We start from the raw sequence: 18,850 nt of genomic DNA, 5'->3' as shown, positions 1-18,850 counted from the left end.
GAAGTTATTAGTATAATAAAATGTTATTTAACTGACTTTTCAACAAAATATTATAGTAATACGTATTTTCTCTTGATCTGTAGCTGTTTTTTTAACATCAAAGATGTAGTAAAATCGTTAAGAATTTCTTTTCTTCCCTCTTTCAAAGGTACGTCACTGGAGATAGAAAGCAAATCTGACAGCTGATTGCCATTTGCAACCTCCTTCTTGGCTCGTAGTCATTTCGCATTGTACTCCTTCCTGATTTATTTTATATTCTAAGGTATAAACAAACAAGGTTAATAGATTAGGGCGTAGGTTGTCTCATAACTGTAGACCAATCAAAGGCTGGCTTTTTAAAGGCGGGAATACGTCATCCGTACGACAATTTTAAAATTGTCATAAGAGTCAATGCTAATAAAAGGTTCAAAAACTTAGGTTTTGCAATATATTTTGAGATTTTCTTGGGTATAGGTATATTTAAGTGGTTCTTATATTGGTAATTATATCAATTTTTCCCTTAAAAATCAATAGTCTGCTAACAAAAAACTAGAATTCATTTAACACTTATTATGTGTGTTTTAAATGGAGAAAACAATTTAATTAGCACAAAAATCCAAAAAAATAGAAGAAAAAGTTTAAAATCAAAAATACTAATATGTAGGTACTTACTTATTATGTTTTTCGTGGAATGTGCAGCACTTTTATCATTTTTGGTGGTATGCAACAACAAAAGAACGAATAATATAAATAATTTATTATTAGGTTAAAATATAAAAAAGACGTAACATAATATTAACATATTCAGACACGAGGAAATGTTTGCTACCTATTTTCTTATGTTTAGAGGCCCATTTATCTTGTAACATTTTATTATCCATTATTGTTTGATAATTTAAGGTATTTGGGAAATGTCCAAAAACATTATTTTGTTTCCATCTGGTTCAGGAATTTTGGAGTTGCTTTTACATATAGCTATGCTACAAATGTTACCACCACTCATCTAAAAAATGTTTTATTATTATAACATACAAAACTACATATTATTATGTGTAATATTATAATTGTTAAACTAACCTTACACGGTTACGAAAACACACTTCACAAGTCATTACTGCCTTTGTATAGGACCCAAATAAGTAATTATAGTAATATAGTCCTTATATGCTTAAAAACTCAACAAATATTAAACAAATAAACGATATTATAAGAAAATTCCACAAAAATATGCGGAAATATAACCACATACAACTGTCAAACTTGACTTTGTCGTACGAGTGACGTAGGCATTCCCCTCCCTCTCGCTTCCGTCCACATAGTTATGAGATAACCTAACCCCTATCTATGAACCTTGATAAACAAACATTCAATTGAGGAATAAAACGATACCGATTTGATTTAAAATATTTTAATGTACTCATAATGCTCAAATATACTAAAAGTTTCTTAATAGTGACCAAATTCCATTCAAATCAACAATTTTCTGGTTTGTTTATACCACTTATAGTAGTTTAAATTTATTCCACCAGAGGTCAGCTACTTTGTTTTTCATCGCGAATAGAAAACAAGTTGTTCTTGTTCTTTATTCTGTGGCGTTGTTGTCGTTGTCAACGAACTGTCAATTCGGATTGACGTGGATTGACAGTTTGTTTATTGTTTTTTGGCGACATTTGGCGTTGTTTTCTGTGTTTCTCTTCTCTTTCTGTCTCTGGTTCTGGTTTTTGTAGAAGAAAGTGTGAAATGTGATAGAAGAAAAAAAGCAAGATCGTCTCAAATATTTTGCATTTTGGTGAGATTTTTATAACAATGTCCTGTTATTTTACCCATTTTCATAATTCCTGTGTATAGTTAGCTCAACAAGAATTTCATTTGTATTTATTAACTTTATTTAACATAATCAACTTGACTAATAGGTGTACATAATGACAAACAGAATTGTGGATTAAAAAAAAAACTCAAAAGGACAACATAGACATTTTTTATTTTGTTATTAACATAATGAGACTATATACTCTTCTTCAAGTGCCATCTCCGCGACGGAGGTCGGCAATCATCATCGCTATTCGGACTTTGGAGACGGCTGCTCTGAAAAGTTCATTTGATGTACATCCATACCATTCTCTCAGGTTGCGCAGCCACGTTATTCTGTGTCTCCCTATGCTTCTTTTTCCATGAATGTTTCCCTGCATAATTAGTTGGAGCAAGTTGTATCTCTCTTCATGTGTATTATGTCTGAGATATTCCAATTTTCTGGTACTGTATTTAGCACTTCCATTTCTTTATTCATCTTTCTCAGAACCTCTTTGTGACGTGTTCTGTCCATGATATTTTCAGAATTTTTCTATACACCCACAACACGAATGATTCTAGTTTTTTCATTGATGCCGCATTCAAGGTCCAAGCTTCCATTCCGTAAAACAAAGTCGAGAAAATGTAGCACCTAGCCAACCTTACTCTTAGCTCTAACTTTAGACCTCTTGTGCAGAGAACTTTTCTCATTTTGTTAAAATTTGCTCTAGCCTTTTCTATTCTATATTAATCTCCTGGAAGTAATCATTTGTGGAGTTGATCATTGTTCCTAGATATGCATATCAGTCTACTTGTTCAAGATTGGTTAAATTTATGAGTAGATTCTCGTTATGTCTTAATATTTTCTCATAAATTTTGTCTTCTTAATGTTCATTGTTAGACTGTATTCTTGGCTATATCTCGCTGTTCTGTTTACCAGTATCTGATGATCTTCAATACTTTTGTCTAAGATGACAGTGTAATCTGCATATCTGTTGTTAATGGGAACTCTGTTCACCTTTATTCCAGCTGTTTCACCGTCAAGACAGGGGCAGCTCGTGATAGTACAAGATGGTGAGGCACACTACACTTGAGGAATATTATTATAATGGTTAGCTTCTCTTTAATAGCCAGAAGGTCGATTTTGTGACGTCATAACGTCACAGAATGACACTGTATTTATTTTAATGCTTGCAAACCATATTATTTATTTATTTATTTATTTTCAACGGGACACTGCCCAAAAAGATTACAAGTTTATAAGTCCAATATACATAATACATGTGTCAATAATAATTAAAATACAATAAAATAGTAATAATAAAACAATAATACAATAAAATATAAATATCACAAACTTAATCACATAAATCAGATTCATATATCACAATAATGACTATCCAACAACTACTCAAACAAACATACGTCTGAGGCCAGAGATGAATTCAGACTTCGGTGCAAAGAAATCTAGATCAGGTTGAGTATTTGCCCATCTTAGTGCTCGATATAAAAAGTTGTTATATGCATAGTTGGTTCTATGGATAGGAATGTAGAATGTTTGATTTAATCGAGTTCTACGGAGAGGTACATGGAGACCAACCTGCTCAAGTAGCTGAGGACACAAAACTGTTGAATTAATTATGCCATAGAGCATCCTTGCATCCTTAATTACTCGTCGGTCACGCAATGAGAGAATACCCAATTGGGTTTCAATTTGATAATAATTTAACTGATTTAACTCAAAAGGTATACCCAGCTTATATGCTATGTACCTTAAGAACTTGTGTTGGACTGTCTCGATTTTTGTTATGTAAATATTGTAAGATGGAGACCAAACACAAGAACAATACTCTAGATGAGGTCTAACTAAAGAACAATATAGTAATTTAATTGCTTCAATATTCTGAAAGTCTCTAGTGCATCTTTTTATAAAACCAAGCATTTGTAAAGATTTGGAAATTTTAGATGTATAATGTGATTCAAATAAAAGTTTACAGTCTAAATTAATTCCCAAATCACGAATTTCAGTAACCCAGTCAACAGGAATATTCTGTATATTATAATTATATTCTATTGGGTCTCTCGATCGTCCAAAAGAAATAGCATGACACTTAGATTCATTCAGGGCCATGGCATTCAACATACACCACTCACTCAACCGATCAAGATCATGTTGAAGATTAATACAATCTTCTGTATTGTTGATAATTGTATAGAACTTTAGATCATCTGCAAAAAGCAGAGGTGAACTGTGTCGGAAGCAGTGGTGTATATCATTGATGAATATGTTAAATAACAGGGGCCCCAAATGTGAACCCTGAGGTACTCCTGAATGAACCTTAATCTCGGGTAGGAGTCAGTTTGTTAGAACAGACTGTGACTCTGACTTGATGAATGTAACTTGGGGAGTGCCCCAAGGCTCGGTATTGGGACCAGTTCTGTTTTTGGTATATATAAACGATTTAGCCTACCTCGATGTATCTGCTCATTTCACCCTTTATGTAGATGATACCACTCTTATATGGCATGCTAAAGATTTGAATGTCTTACGCCAATCTGTAGGTAGGGAACTCTTAATGATTGGAAATTGGTGCACGGCGAACTTTTTGACATTAAACACTTCTAAAACCAAGCTTCTGTGTTTTAAACATGTTATGCCTGAATTACATCTGTAACTTGAACCTCAGCTGTCCGTCAGGTTTCTTGGCCTGAATATTGATCCTGACCTTAAATTTAAATCGCATATCGAAGCCTTGAATTCAAAACTTGCATCTGGATGCTATGCAATACGGTCGACTAGAAGGGAGCTTGGTTTTGCCCAAGCAAGAACTGTGTACTTTGCACTAGTAGAGTCACATCTTAGATTCGCAATTCAGTTTTGGGGAACGTGTAGTCAGGAGCTTTTCAGTAGTGTGTTTTTGCTTCAAAAAAAGGCAGTACGCCTGTTGTGCCAGGTAAATTCTAGAGAAACGTGTAAACCTTTATTTATTAAACACAGTATCCTTACACTTGTATCTCTTTTCATTTTGGAAACGGCAAGCATTATTTTTAAGAATAAACATCTATATGAAAATAATAATCGATCTGGACGATTTGCTAGCAATTTAGCTTTGATTACACCTAGAAGCACACTAGTCAAAGACTCATTTATTTTTAATGGCATCAAAATTTTTAATAAACTACCTAGTGAAATAAAAAATTTGGAAACTATTAGAAAGTTTAGAAATTCATTAGATAGACTGCTCGCTAAGAGGGCCTATTATGATCTGACAGAATTTTTTGAGGACCATTGGAGCTGATGTATTTGTGATCTTGTGTATATTTTTTTTTTTTTTTTGTCAATTTGTTTGTCATTATTGTTTGTGATTTAGTTTTACAGCTTGTAGTTTGTTTGTTTTTCATTTTTGACAATACTACATATTTTGTAGTTGTTATATAATGTAAATGTGTTATGTGTTATATTTTATATTTAGTCATATTTTAATTTAATTTATTTATTTAAAACTCTTAAACAGTGTTTGTCAACAAGATTTTTTCTTAGACAATAAACATATATTCTCTCTCTCTCTCTCTCACTGGAAACAAAATCCCTGATACGCACCATCTGAACTCGGTCAATCAAGTATGTTCTCAGCCACTCAAGAAGTGGACCATTAACACCCATTTGTTTAAGTTTAAATATTAAAATATTATGGTTGACCCGATCAAAGGCCTTGGAGAAATCAGTGTATAGTGCATGTACCCTACAACCAGTGGCGGCTCGTGATTACTAAAAGAGGCGGTGCACAAATAGATAAATTTACCATAGGTAAATTTACCCTTAACACAACTTAATACGTAAATTTACCGGGTACTGGATGAAAAAGGATTTTTTTTCGTTTTTTAACACAGTATCTTGAAAATTGATATTTATGTATAATTAGATGATCGCATGGATAAAGAATTATGAAAATAAGGCAAGGCATAATATTTATTTTATCGTAAATATGCACTAAATCAATGATACCATGTCTTGCCCATGTAGAATCGCTCCCAAACAAAACACACACGAAACAGAAAAATGCATTTTTTTTATCACATCCACAAATCCGGCAATTTTTTGAATAAATATTTATTTAAAATCTTTGCACAGCCTTCAAAATTTGAAGAGATAGATGAAATTTCAAATCAACGCTAATAGATAAGCAAAAACCATTCTAACACACATTCTAACTAGAAAAGTCACATTCTAAAACTCACTCGAGCCAAAGTTTGTCTGGCTCGGAATCTCATAAGCCCCGGCGTCCGTTGTAAGCTGACCGCGTCTACCTTTTCCTATGCTTTTGAAGTCAAATCTCGAGCCATACGGAATGGTGCTCGGGCGCAGAGTAACTCACAGGAATTATTTGTTTTTTCGTGGATATTAAATGATAAATTAATTAAATTAATATTAATGATAAATAATGTATGTAGATAATGCATTGATATTAAAAAAAGCATAGTAAAAATAATATTATTTTTATTGTTCAATCTGTTTTCCTGTAAGTATATTTTTCAGAGCCAGTGCCATGGCTCGGTGGCCCCTTAGGACCAGCCGCCACTGCCTACAACCCCTCTCCAATGCCTTCCTCAGGAAGTCCACAAATACTAGTGTGTTACATTCGGTTGATCTGTTATTCCGAAATCCAAATTGTTGGTCTACTAGTTGTTTTTCAAGTGAAGCTTTAAGATAGTCACATACAAAACATTCAAATATCTTTGGTATTACACTAATTATACTAATGGGCCTGTAATTATTCACCAATGAATTATCCCGCTTTATAAATGGGTGTTAAAAAACTATTTTTCCAACATTCTGGAAATTCACCCGTATTTAAGGATAGATTAAAGATGTGAAAAAGAGGTCTGGATAATATAAAACAACAGTTCTTGAGAAAGCTAGTAGGCAATCCATCAGGACCAGGACCCTTATTCGCATCCAGTTCTGATAATTTTAGATAAATATCAGATATAGTTATGTTGAAACCAGTCAGATTAGTAAGACCAAATGTAGGTGAGTCACTGGGTATGACACATATTTGAGTGGAATATACTGTAGAAAAATATTCTGCAAAAAGATTTACAATATCTGGTCCATGACCGGATTCAACACCACCATACCTCAACACAGCAGGCATAGAGGGCTTTCCTCTCCGTGAATTCACAAACAACCAAAATCCCTTCAAATTATATTAGATAATTTTATTCGCAAAAGAATAGCAACGAAAGCTCTAAGTCTCTAATAGGTTGATACTCATAGTAGCTGTTTTTTAGCTAAAAATAATTACTATGATAACATACCACATTTTCAAAACAGTATGAACCAGATGTTTCGTCCTTCTTTGGTTTCATCAGGGTTGTACAGCCATATTAAGCAAAATAATTTACATTTATATACTACATGACAACAACGGACAACTGATTCTGTTATTACTAATCAGTTGCCGAAATGAAATTATTGTACGCAAACAATAGGGATTTTCATCGATTCTCATTTGTTTTGAGCTTCTGTCATATGTTGTATAATCTGTGTATAATATTAATATACACGGATTATACGACATATGACAGAAGCTCGAAACAAATGAATGTAAATGAAAAGCCCTATATAATTACCTACAAACCTGTGATAATTTCATTTTAGAACTAATCTTTAATCTTATATTGTAAATGTATTGAATATAGGGAAATAGAAACAAGCAATAAGCAAATTACTGTTATAAGACAAATTACTCTCTACTTCATCTCAGATTACGTAGTGACATCTCTGGTGCGGTCTTTCTGCGTAAGTTGATTAACGCACAAATTGATTGTCCAAGTCTCTTGCGCCAAATTGATTTTAATGTTCCCTATCGAGCCCTTTTTTGCTATCATAAAACATTCAATGTCTCTTACCACAGAACATCCTGTGGTTTTCATAGCCCAGTCAATAGGTACTTATATGGGATTGTTGAATATTAGTAATGTTGATGTTTTCAATACATATTTCATTGGATCAACTGAAGAGATCTCTGGCTTTATGATGTTCATTGTTGTAAAAATGTCTGTTTCATTATTGTTAATATGTCTTGTTAAATTTAGTGTTATATGTTAGGTATATTTGTTATATCTTATATTTTAGGTATATTGTGATTGTTTGTATATTATTGCATTGTATCTTCTTATAAGTACTACTTTTTTGTGTTGATGCTAGTTATTATTATTATTTACTTTATAATTACACTTTTAATGGGGTTTTCCCGTAAGCTAAATAAATAAATAAAATAAATGAAAGATTTTCCAAAAATTATTCTCAGTTCAAATTTTATTGCTGCCGGAGGATTTCTGTCGGCTTCGTAATAGGTATGCTAGACAAAGCACCATCAGAGGCGTGGATCTACTATTCCTCTGCTATGTAATTTGAGAAAGTGAGAATGACATGCATATACCCTCCCAGGTAGAGAAGTTTTATAATAAAAATAAAGTTATTCAGCAAATTCCAAAAAGTTAAATTGTATTTAAAGAATTTATGGTATGAAATGACGAAAATAAGGTTATTTGGCAAATTTCAAAAAGTTAAATTGTATTTAAAGAATTGATGATGAAATAACAAAATAACGTAAATAGTCGATTAATATACTGGTGAGGCACTGCCTCATAGGACCAGCCACCACTGCCTCAAGAGCTTTTTTATTAATCACTAACCCCCTCATTATGTCAGCAATAAAAGTCATGCCATCATAATTATGTACAAATATTTAAGAAAAAATGCCATTCAATTCATTTCATAACAGTCAAGTTAAATGTTATTTATGTCTACAATGTTTATTTTCAGATTTAAGCAACAATCATAGATATACACTGTATAAAGTTTACTGTAGGACACAGAACCCAAATCCAAATAAATGAAGAATAAAAATGGAATTAAAGGATGATAAAAATGAATTATCTCATATAAAATGCAAAATCAAAACAGAAACTGATGATGAGGATTACAAAGATACTCCGGTTTCAATTAAAAATCAACTGAAACAAGAAATGCTTGACGAACTTAATGATAGAGTTGAAGATCCCATTGATAAAGTTGACAACATTGATGATTCAAAGATTTGGTTCAATCAAATCAATACAACAGTTTTCATTGAAGATGTTAAAACGGAGGAAATTCAGAAACAAAATATGAATTGCAATGAGTTAGATTTGAATGAAGAACATCAGACAAGTCAGCATGGTAAGTATTAATTTTATTTATTTTCACCGTTAGCAGCAAGCACATCGTGTCATGGTATTTGAATGAAATATATCAGTTTACAATGGGTTACAAAAGTGATTTTAGTCACAAAAGTGAAAAATTGTTTAGTATTTTAACTACATATTATAAACGTAACTAAAGCGTGATTTATGATTCTAAACCTGTTCAAGAAAAACAAGTGATTATTAATTGATGATAAGATAACTAATTACTTCTGTTGGATTTGCTAAACTAGTTTCTCCAGTGGTGTCCGGTCATTAAAATGGAAAAGTGTTCCAATTGTAAAGGTGATTTTGATATGAATCAAATATTTTCCTGTGATAGCTGTAAAATCTATTATGTATGGAATGTGGTGATCTAACGGCATCAGAGATCAAGTGCTTACAGTTAAAAACCAAACGAAAATTGAAATTTTATTGTGATGCCTGTGAGGAAGGTTTTTACAAAGTTCCAATGTTTATTAAGGAGGTTGCTGAGATGAAAGAAAATCTTAATAAATTATTAGATCAACGTAACACTAGTACTGCCAGTCCGGTAAACACTGTTGATAATTGTAGTATGGAGAATGTTATTTCGGAGTTGTGGGACAGACAAAATAGAGCAAACAATATAATTATATACAACATCAATGAATCGAACAAAAACATTCAGAGCGAACGTAATAAAGAGGATAATGCAGTGGTTAAGAAGGTTTTGGGAAATTTTTCAATAGAAAAAGACAATCTAAAAGTATTTCGCATTGGTAAATTCACGGTCAACAAAGCTCGGCCAGTTAAAGTTATTTTAAGATCTAATGAAGATGTTAAACAAATATTAAAAAATAAAAAGGAGATTAAAGTTCCTGGAGTAAAAATTTCGGCAGATGAAACTAAGCTTCAAAGAGAATCTTCTTCTTCTTCTTAGCCTTCTATCGTCCACGTTTGGACATAGGCCTCTCCCAACTCCTTCCATCGGTCTCTATCCTGAGCAACATATTTCCAATTCGTTCCGGCTACTCTTTTAATATCATCAACCCATCTCATCTGTGGTCTTCCTCTCGGTCGTTTACTTTGGTAAGGTGAATACTTCCAATACTACTTCTCAAAGAGAATACTTCCAGAAAATAAAGAAAGACCTTGAAAACATCACTGCAGCAGGGGATAATACCAAAACTATTAAATACATTAATAACAAACCCACTATTGTTAATAATAATGGACTTATTAGAAGAAAAAACTAAAATATGACCCTAGTATACATCTTAATACTGATATATTATATTTAAATGCCCAAAGTCTTCTATGCAATAAAGATCAAATTGAAGGATGTTTGGTTCCATATAACCCTAAATTAATCTTGGTAAGTGAAGCTAGAATAACCAATGACATTGAAGATGTCGAAATTAACATTGAGGGGTACAATGCAGTAAGATGTGATTCGACGAGTCGTCATACTGGTGGTGTTAATATCTATGTAGAAAACTGTTTTCACTACTCTGTTTTTAAAACTTTTACTCTGGAGGGAAACTTCTTCTTCTTCTTCAGTCTGTGTTCGTCCACTGCTGGACATAGGCCTCTTCCATTTGCCTCCATCGATTTCTACTCTTGGCAATTCTCATCCACTGTTGGAGGGAAACTATTGGTGCAAATTTATAAAAATAGCAATTGGTTCGTCTCTAGTGGTTGTTGGTTGTCTGTACCACTCTCCATCTTCCTCTGATGCAATATTTCTGGATAAATTTGTGGATATTTGTGAACGTTTTGCATCTGATTCTTTATGTATTTTAGTAGGGGTTTTTAATTTGGATTACTTAAGCAACAGTTTTTATACTAATAAAATTAAAAATATACTAACAATGTATGGGATTAGCCAGCTAACTGCTGAGCCCACCAGAATTACTAATGTAAGTAAAACTCTTCTTGAGTATGTGTTAGTTAATCAAAATAATTGCGTATCTGATGTCCATTCTTCACCTGCAATTACCGATCATTCAGTAATTTCAGTGAATTTTTCAAACTGTATTAATAACTTTACTAATTTATCAAGATCTTTTAGGAACTTAAGTAGTACTAATATGAATAAAATTAAAACTGATTTGATTTCATACCGTTGGTCTTTGGATAATGTTGATGTAAATATTTTATACCAAGAGTTACATGATACTTGTGGTAGAACATTAAATAATGTAGCTCCCATCCAAACGTGTAGTTATAGGAGTCACTTGCCATGGTTTGATAATGAAGTAGCCAATAAAATTAGAGCTAGGGACAGCAGCTACAAGGTGTTTAAGAATTATTTTGGTCAAGAGAGGGATAATAATTGGTTAACTTTTAAAAAACTTGAAATGAGGTTGTGAATGTGTTGAAAGTCAAAAAGGACCAATACTACTTGGATAAAATTGACAGAAATAAAAATAACTCTAAATTAATGTGGAAGACTTCAAAAAAAATTAGTTAACAGGAACGGTCGAGATTTTCCAAATAATATAGAATTTGAGTTTAATGGTCAGAAAAGCGTATGTCAGGATAAGGTAGACATTACAAACAATTTTAATGTGTATTATGTTAATAGCATAGAGGATATAGTTAACAGTATGGAATTACAAGATTCTTGGATTAACGTTAATAGTAATTTATATATGCCCTTTACAAAATTTAAATTAATATCACTTTCTGACCTAAGACACATCATTAACACTCTTGATAGTAAATACAATCCACAAGACATTCTTTGTAGTAAAATGATTAAAGAAGTATTTGAAACCATAGGTCATGTTATTTTAAATTTAATTAACACTTCCCTAGATGGTGGCATTGTTGAATCTGACTTAAAAATAATTACAGTTGTTCCTATCCCTAAAGTGACAAATACTATTAAGTTGAGCGAATTTAGACCTATCAACATGTTACCGGCTTTGGATAAAGTATTGGAAACGGTTGTATACGAGCAAATTCTTGATCACATAGATTTGAATCATATTTTAATTAATCATCAATCTGGTTTTCGTAAGAATCATTCATGTGAAGCGGCTGTTCAACTCTCAATATGTAAATTTAAACAAGAAATAGATAGAAATAATTATAGAGTTGCAGTTTTTCTAGATCTTAAACGAGCGTTTGAAACGATTGATAGATACATTTTATTGGATAAGCTAAAAACTTATGGCATTAATGGAGCTGTTCTGAATTGGCTAAGGAACTTCTTAACTGACAGAAAGCAAAGAGTAAAAATCTCTGATGTATTATCCGAAACTGTCAGTAATAACGTTGGTGTACCGCAGGGTAGTGTACTTGGACCATTGCTTTTTATATTATATTTAAATGAAATAAATTTGTTTGTGAACTGTGAATTTATTAACCTTTTCGCTGATGATACCCTTTTGGCTTGTAGCGATAGTTCTATTGAAGGGGCGGTTGACAAAATGAATCACGTTTTATGTTCAGTGTCTAAATACTTAAAACTTAATAAACTTAAATTAAACGTAAGTAAGACAAAAGCCATGATAGTTACATCTAAATTTAAGTACAGGATTCTTAATACTAACAATATGGTGTTAAACATTGATGGGGAACCAATTGAACTAGTGACACAAATTAAATATCTTGGTTTTCAATTAGATAATACTCTATCATTCGACAAGCATCTCGAGTATACGTGTAAAAAACTAGCAAAAAAATTGTATTTCTTTACAAGAATTTCTAAGAATTTGTCACTTCAGTCAAGGATCACTGTATATAAATCGATAATCCAACCTCATTTTGATTTTTGTGCATCCATCTTATATCTTTTAAATCTTAACCAACTAGCCAAATTACAAAAATTACAGAATCGTGGAATGAGGATCATTTTACGTACAAGTAGATTAACACCTGTCACATTGATGTTGAATACTTTGCAGTGGTTTTCGTTATCGCAACGTTTTTTTTTATTTGACCATGATATTGATTTTTAGAATTGTACATGGATTCGCACCTAAATATTTTCTCGATCTTGTTAGTTACAATTCAGATATTCACCCTTATTTTACGAGAAATTCTAATAATATTTACATCAGCAGAACCAATACTACAGGTGCTATGAACTCACTTCTCGATAAGGGTTTTGATAATTTCAATAAGTTGCCAACGGAACTCAAGTTGAATACCTCAATGAACATGTATAGGAAAAATTTAAAGAATTATGTTGCAAATCGTATTTAATGTCTCATGTGGCTTCTAAATGTGTTTTTTAACTGCGTGTAGTTTAATGTAATATTTTGAGTAAAGTATTATTTTTAATGCTTGTATTGTAATGGAATATTTTAAGTGTTTTTTTGTTTTATTTTTATTATTGTGACTTGGATATTGTATCTTAATAACACTTTTCTATTGTCAGATAATTTAAATTGTTTATACTGTTATATTCCTATTTGACATAAGAAATAAAAGTCTATAGTTATATTTAAAATTCAAATAAAAATAAAGGTTTTCGTTTTTCTCGACCGCGGGCATGTAAATTTGGAACACCCTGTAAAAAACAAATTTTGTATAGGTAGTTTTTAAGAAAGTGTTTCGGAAAAGTGTTTACGAACCCCAGGAACAATACGACTCAAGTAAACAATTAGAGTGATGTTTAAAAAGAAAGTGTTCGTGGAAAGATTTGTCAATAACCACCGATAACTCATATTCTAGTAAATAAGATAATAGGTTATTAAATTTGTAAAGAGGATTAATGTGGAAAGTAAAATTGAAATGGGGAATATTATTTTTTCTTGAAATCCATTAAGATATTTAGAAAAAGGAAAGTTTGTGTTGGTAAATACAAATAATTGAAAGTTGCTTTGGATTGGTTGATTTTTGAATGCTGGAAGGGGTATTTTGGAAGAAGGAGAATGAATGAGCAATGAGAGTCAGTGTGTTTTGAGCGATCGAGAGGCGAAGTCCAGTTTTCGAGAAGAGTGTACAAAAAAGTGAAACGACGGGTTGGTTAGTTTTGTCTTTAAAAAAATAAAAAGTAAGATATCGTGGAACGAGTGATAGGCCGAGTCGAGATAGTATATAACTTCTTGAGTCTAGAGTATCCCGGTTTTTGTTGAAGTGTTTGAAAAAGGTAGAACACGGCATCAGGAGAAGGCAGGAACGAGGGCTGTACGAGGCTTAGTTTTCAAAGGAGCAGAGGCATTACTGGAAGACTTGGACGAGTCTTTGGATCGCAACCCAAGCCAATAGGAAACGTGTTTTGTGTGAAGACATTGTCAAATCATCAGTAAAGGTCAGTCTATTTTGTTATGACATGAATGTATGGTTTGTGTATTAAATAACACATTGAAAATTGAGCTACACAATCACTATAAAAATTTCATCAAACCTCAATCAATTTGATACTGATAAATCATAATAGTTCATTGTAAATAAAATAAATTTGGAGACAAAAAGAAATAAGATTCCTATTTTTGTAATTGTTGTATTAAATAAAGATAGAAAGATAAGATATTAGAAATATTAAGCAGTTATTGCCATTTAGAGAAAATAAACGATTTTTATAATTTCTAATTGAAATCCGTATGTGTGTATTATTTTACTCTCTTTTATCTATCCCGATTAGGAACCCACTGAGAAATACTTTGAAGCCACGAAAGTAAGTAATTGATATTATAATTTAGCCCTGAGATTGACACTATATTGGTATTTGATCTGTTTGATTAATGAGATAATTATTGATTAATTAATTAAGATAAATTACATCCAGTGGCGGCTCGTCAGAGGAGGCAAGGGAGGCTCAGCCTCCCCATAAATTTTTTACACACTCTATACTGTTTTGTTTATCATGAATCGCGAAAACAACAATAATTACTATTATACAACGTGTAAATTCCATATTATCACTAATTATCCATACGTACGGAGCATTAGCATTAGAACGCATGATCGCGTCTCAGTTTTATTACATATTATTGTAGGCAGGACCCTGGGCTATCCCGAGATGCACGAACGGAGCCGAGAAGCCCAGCATTCTCCGTTGCTAATGCTCCGTGCAGCGCAGCAAGCGTTTAAGGAGACCCGGTCTCCTAACAGTGGCATCTACGGCGCCATCACACGCTGCCCGGGGATATACCAAGGGAGGCGGAGTACCTTCTCAGCTCCGTTGGGTGGTTGGGTGCGTCTCGGGACAACGAATTTTAGGGTCCTGACTAAAAATAATGAAAAATCTAAAAGTGCGAATTTTGTTATGAAATTTGGTATGTGGGGTTATAATAATATTTGGAACAACTTGCTCAAATAACTTTTTCCGATATCTCTAACTCAAAGCAAAATATCGGTAATTTATCGTGTTTTTGAATTCGCAGTAGGCCGCGTTTAGAATTAAAAAAATTCAGTTGAGTATCTTAAAAAATTTGAAGCTTCATTATGTATGGACTGCAAAACTTCAAATCTGTATTTATTTTGATATGCATAGGTATCTATTTACAAATAGATGGAATTGTTAACAAATAAACGACACAAACTTTGGTATTAAACTTTTACTATTAGACTAACTATTTTTAAAATGATAATATCATGAAATTATGAATTAGGATGATATTATGAAATGTAAATAAAAAATGGTCAAAAGATGGGGCCTTAATTACATTTTTTGGCGCATTTTTTTGCTAGTGCAAATTTGTCTAGATATTTTACAGTTAGGTATAGCCTCCCCTATTGTAAAAATCACGAGCCGCCACTGATTACATCTGAGAACATCATTAGATTTCAAAAGTAAGATCACAACAATACATATTATAAAATATCTCAATTTTAACTGTATATTAGGGTTACCTAATTTTGAATAAATTCTTCTGCTTCTTCTTAATTAAAGTCGATTCGCTAATCTGAGACACAACTGTCTAGAGACATTGGTAATTTTTTTGTGGGAAGTTAGTTTGCTAGACTTGACTGGAACTTACTACACAACCAAACATACCTGCTCATTAGTCATAGTCATACTTTATTGATCCTTTTAAGACATTAAAAATGTATAGGATACGTCACTACAGAATTCAGTATAAAAACATTAATGTGTATAGTACAATATTAGTATTAATATAGTATTAATACATCTGTTCTTTCATCACAAACTGTTATCAAAGATCTTGGAATATGGCTAGATACCTCACTAACTTTCCATGAGCACTTTAAAACCATCATTAACAAATCTTTGAGGCTTCTTGGATATATCAAACGAGTTACTTCTGTTTTTACGTCCATCCAACCATTAAAGATTCTATATTGTTCGTTAGTTAGACCTCATCTGGAATATTGCTCTTCGGTGTGGTCTCCCTATTATCAGTTGTATAGTGATAAAATTGAGAATGTGCAACATAAATTCCTTAGACATGTTGCGTTTAAACTTGGCCAGTATATGCATTATGACGATATTTTACAGATGCTAAATATTACTACATTAAAAAGCCGTCGCTTACATCACGACTTAATTCTATTATTTAAGCTGGTTAACTCACAAATCGACTGCCCAGATGTGTTAGCCAAAATTGATTTCGCAGTTCCCAACCGCCAGACAAGACAATTGGTTTCATTTTCTGTACCAATGCATAGAACAAATTATGCTCATTATTCGTTCTTATCTCGAAGCCAAAGAATTGCAAATCAATTTCAAGAACTCGACTTTTCCTACAGCTTAAACAGATTCAAGGCCGTATTGTCAAATATCACTTGACGACGGTTATTATCAGATGTAGGTAACTACTTTTTATGTTTATTATTTATATTATGTCTGTGTACCTTCATGTTTAATTGTCTTGTAGTTTTTAGCTTATAAATGTTTTATTTTGTTTTAATCGTACTTGTTTTAAAATTGTACTTTATTTGTAAAATGGGTTCGCCCGTGAATAAATGGATAATAATATTCACAGTGTAAAAACATAAAATATATAAAATAACATTTTTACAAGTAAAATATGAAGCTACTGCAGTTTGTCCTCAAGATATTCATTTATAGAATAATATGCTTTTTTTTAAGAGTAAATCCTTAACATTTTTTTTTAATTTCGTGAAAAGTGAAATTTCTTTTACAGTTTTTGGCAAATGATTGTATAAGGTGAGTCCCATATATCTGAAACAATTTTGAGATTTAGATGCTCTGTGTTTAGGCACTCATAAAGATTCAGCACTTCTTGTATTATAATAGTGATTGTCTGAATTTACTGGATAGTATTGATTTCCTCTTTTACATAAAGTAAACATTTATAAATATATCGCAGTAGAAAGTTAAAAGTTGATGTTGAATAAAAATTGGTTTACACGATTGTTGATAATCCAAATTAAAAATTTTACATATAATTTTTTTTGGGTAATGAACACTTTGTTGCTATCTACTGAGTTCCCCCACAAAATTAGATTATAGCAGATGTGGCTGTAAGCAAGGATATAATAGCATAAAAATCTTTATTCGATTTCATGTTTACTGAATTCACTTGCTCTGACCATTTGAGATTATAATCAATGAACACACCCAAAAACTTTGGGTGTTAAGTTATAGTCAAAATAAATAATTTCCGTCTTGTCAATGTTTAATATTAATCCGTTAGTATTACACCAGCGTATAAAGCAGTCAACAGTCTTTATTGCCATTTTTAATTCCTCAAGTGTACGTGCGGAGAGTGTTAACGAAGTATCATCAGCAAATATTGATATTAAAGTGCCCTTATGTGATCTTTTAGGTCTATTTATTTATTTATTTATAACGGTATAAACCCAATACATACAAAATACAATAAAGCAGAGCTTTCGTCATAATAATGAAAATATAAAAATTAGATACACGTAAAACTACAACTATAAAACACAAACATTAAAAAGAAAAAAGAATATAAACTATTTTCAAATGATGAAAACAATTGAATCAATTACAACAGCTAAATCTATTTAATTTTGAGTGAAGATGACTAAACTTGTTTCCATACAGGGTCACTCTACTAATTGGTGCATATTGACCATAATTTGTAGCATGCCGTTGTTCCTTGAATATTTGTGGATTTCGTGTCAATCTAGCAGGTATATTAAAGCACACAAGACTTATCAATTCTTCGGAGTTAATAACACCAGAGATAATTTTGCGAAGATAACAAATATCCATCATGGCTCTTCTGCATTCAAGAGTTTGTAAATTTAATCTCATTAATATATTGTCATAAGTATAATTTCCAACTGTTAAACCCATCTTAAAAGCTGCAAAACGTAAAAATGTGTTTTGAAGCTTTTCAATATTTAGGATTTGATATGCATAACTAGGTGACCAGACGATAGAACCAAATTCAATAATTGATCTCACGATACTGCAATATAAGATTTTTATTGTGTGAATTGACAAATCTTTTGATGAACGTAATACAAAACCCAACATCTTAAATGCCTTCGAAACAGTAATGTCGGTCGATGTGAGAGTAAAATGTTAATTTACAATCAAATATACCTAAATCCCGAATTTTGTTCACACGTGTGACAGGAGTATTATTAATAAAACGTTGATGGTGAATAGGCGAATGGGATCTAGCAAAAGTTATTAAAAAGCATTTATTAATATTAAGTTCCATATCATTTCTACCACACCCCTCATAAAAATCATGTACTTGTGACTGAAGCTGAGAAATGTTATCCTCATTTTTGACAGTCTTATATATTTTAACATCATCAGCAAACAATAAAAAGTTAACTTCCTTAAAAATAGAGTGAACATCATTCAAGAACAAATTAAATAGAAGGGGGCCACAGTGGGAACCTTGCGGTACTCCAGATGTGGCTGTAAAAGCATTAGAAAGAAAATATCCTATTTTTACACTTAAACTTCGATTAGTCAGGTAACTTTGCATCAAATCAAAGA

General features: G+C 32.0%; 1 protein-coding gene and 1 long non-coding RNA gene across 5 annotated transcripts in view; one reads left to right on the top strand and one right to left on the bottom strand.

Moving 5' to 3' along the window:
• Positions 1-721: 721 nt before the first annotated feature.
• LOC126879194 (uncharacterized) lies at positions 722-1,283 on the bottom strand. The gene is made up of 2 exons (XR_007695999.1): positions 1,057-1,283; positions 722-982 (listed from the first exon to the last, which is right to left on the bottom strand). It is a non-coding gene; the product is annotated as an uncharacterized LOC126879194 (long non-coding RNA).
• Positions 1,284-1,617: 334 nt separating this feature from the next.
• The window catches only part of LOC126879186 (zinc finger protein OZF-like), a 67,765-nt gene continuing 50,532 nt past the window's right edge, over positions 1,618-18,850 (top strand). For all 4 annotated transcript variants that reach the window (XM_050642238.1, XM_050642236.1, XM_050642237.1 and 1 more), the window contains exons 1-2: positions 1,618-1,768; positions 8,600-8,995. In XM_050642238.1, coding sequence (XP_050498195.1) covers positions 8,683-8,995 — 313 coding nt within the window. In that variant the 5' untranslated portion in view covers positions 1,618-1,768; positions 8,600-8,682. The remainder of the gene's footprint in view (positions 1,769-8,599; positions 8,996-18,850) is intronic.

Source organism: Diabrotica virgifera, chromosome 1 (genome assembly GCF_917563875.1).
Source record: "Diabrotica virgifera virgifera chromosome 1, PGI_DIABVI_V3a".
Classification (NCBI taxonomy): Eukaryota; Metazoa; Arthropoda; class Insecta; order Coleoptera; family Chrysomelidae; genus Diabrotica; species Diabrotica virgifera.
This window is presented reverse-complemented; position numbering and strand designations above follow the sequence as displayed.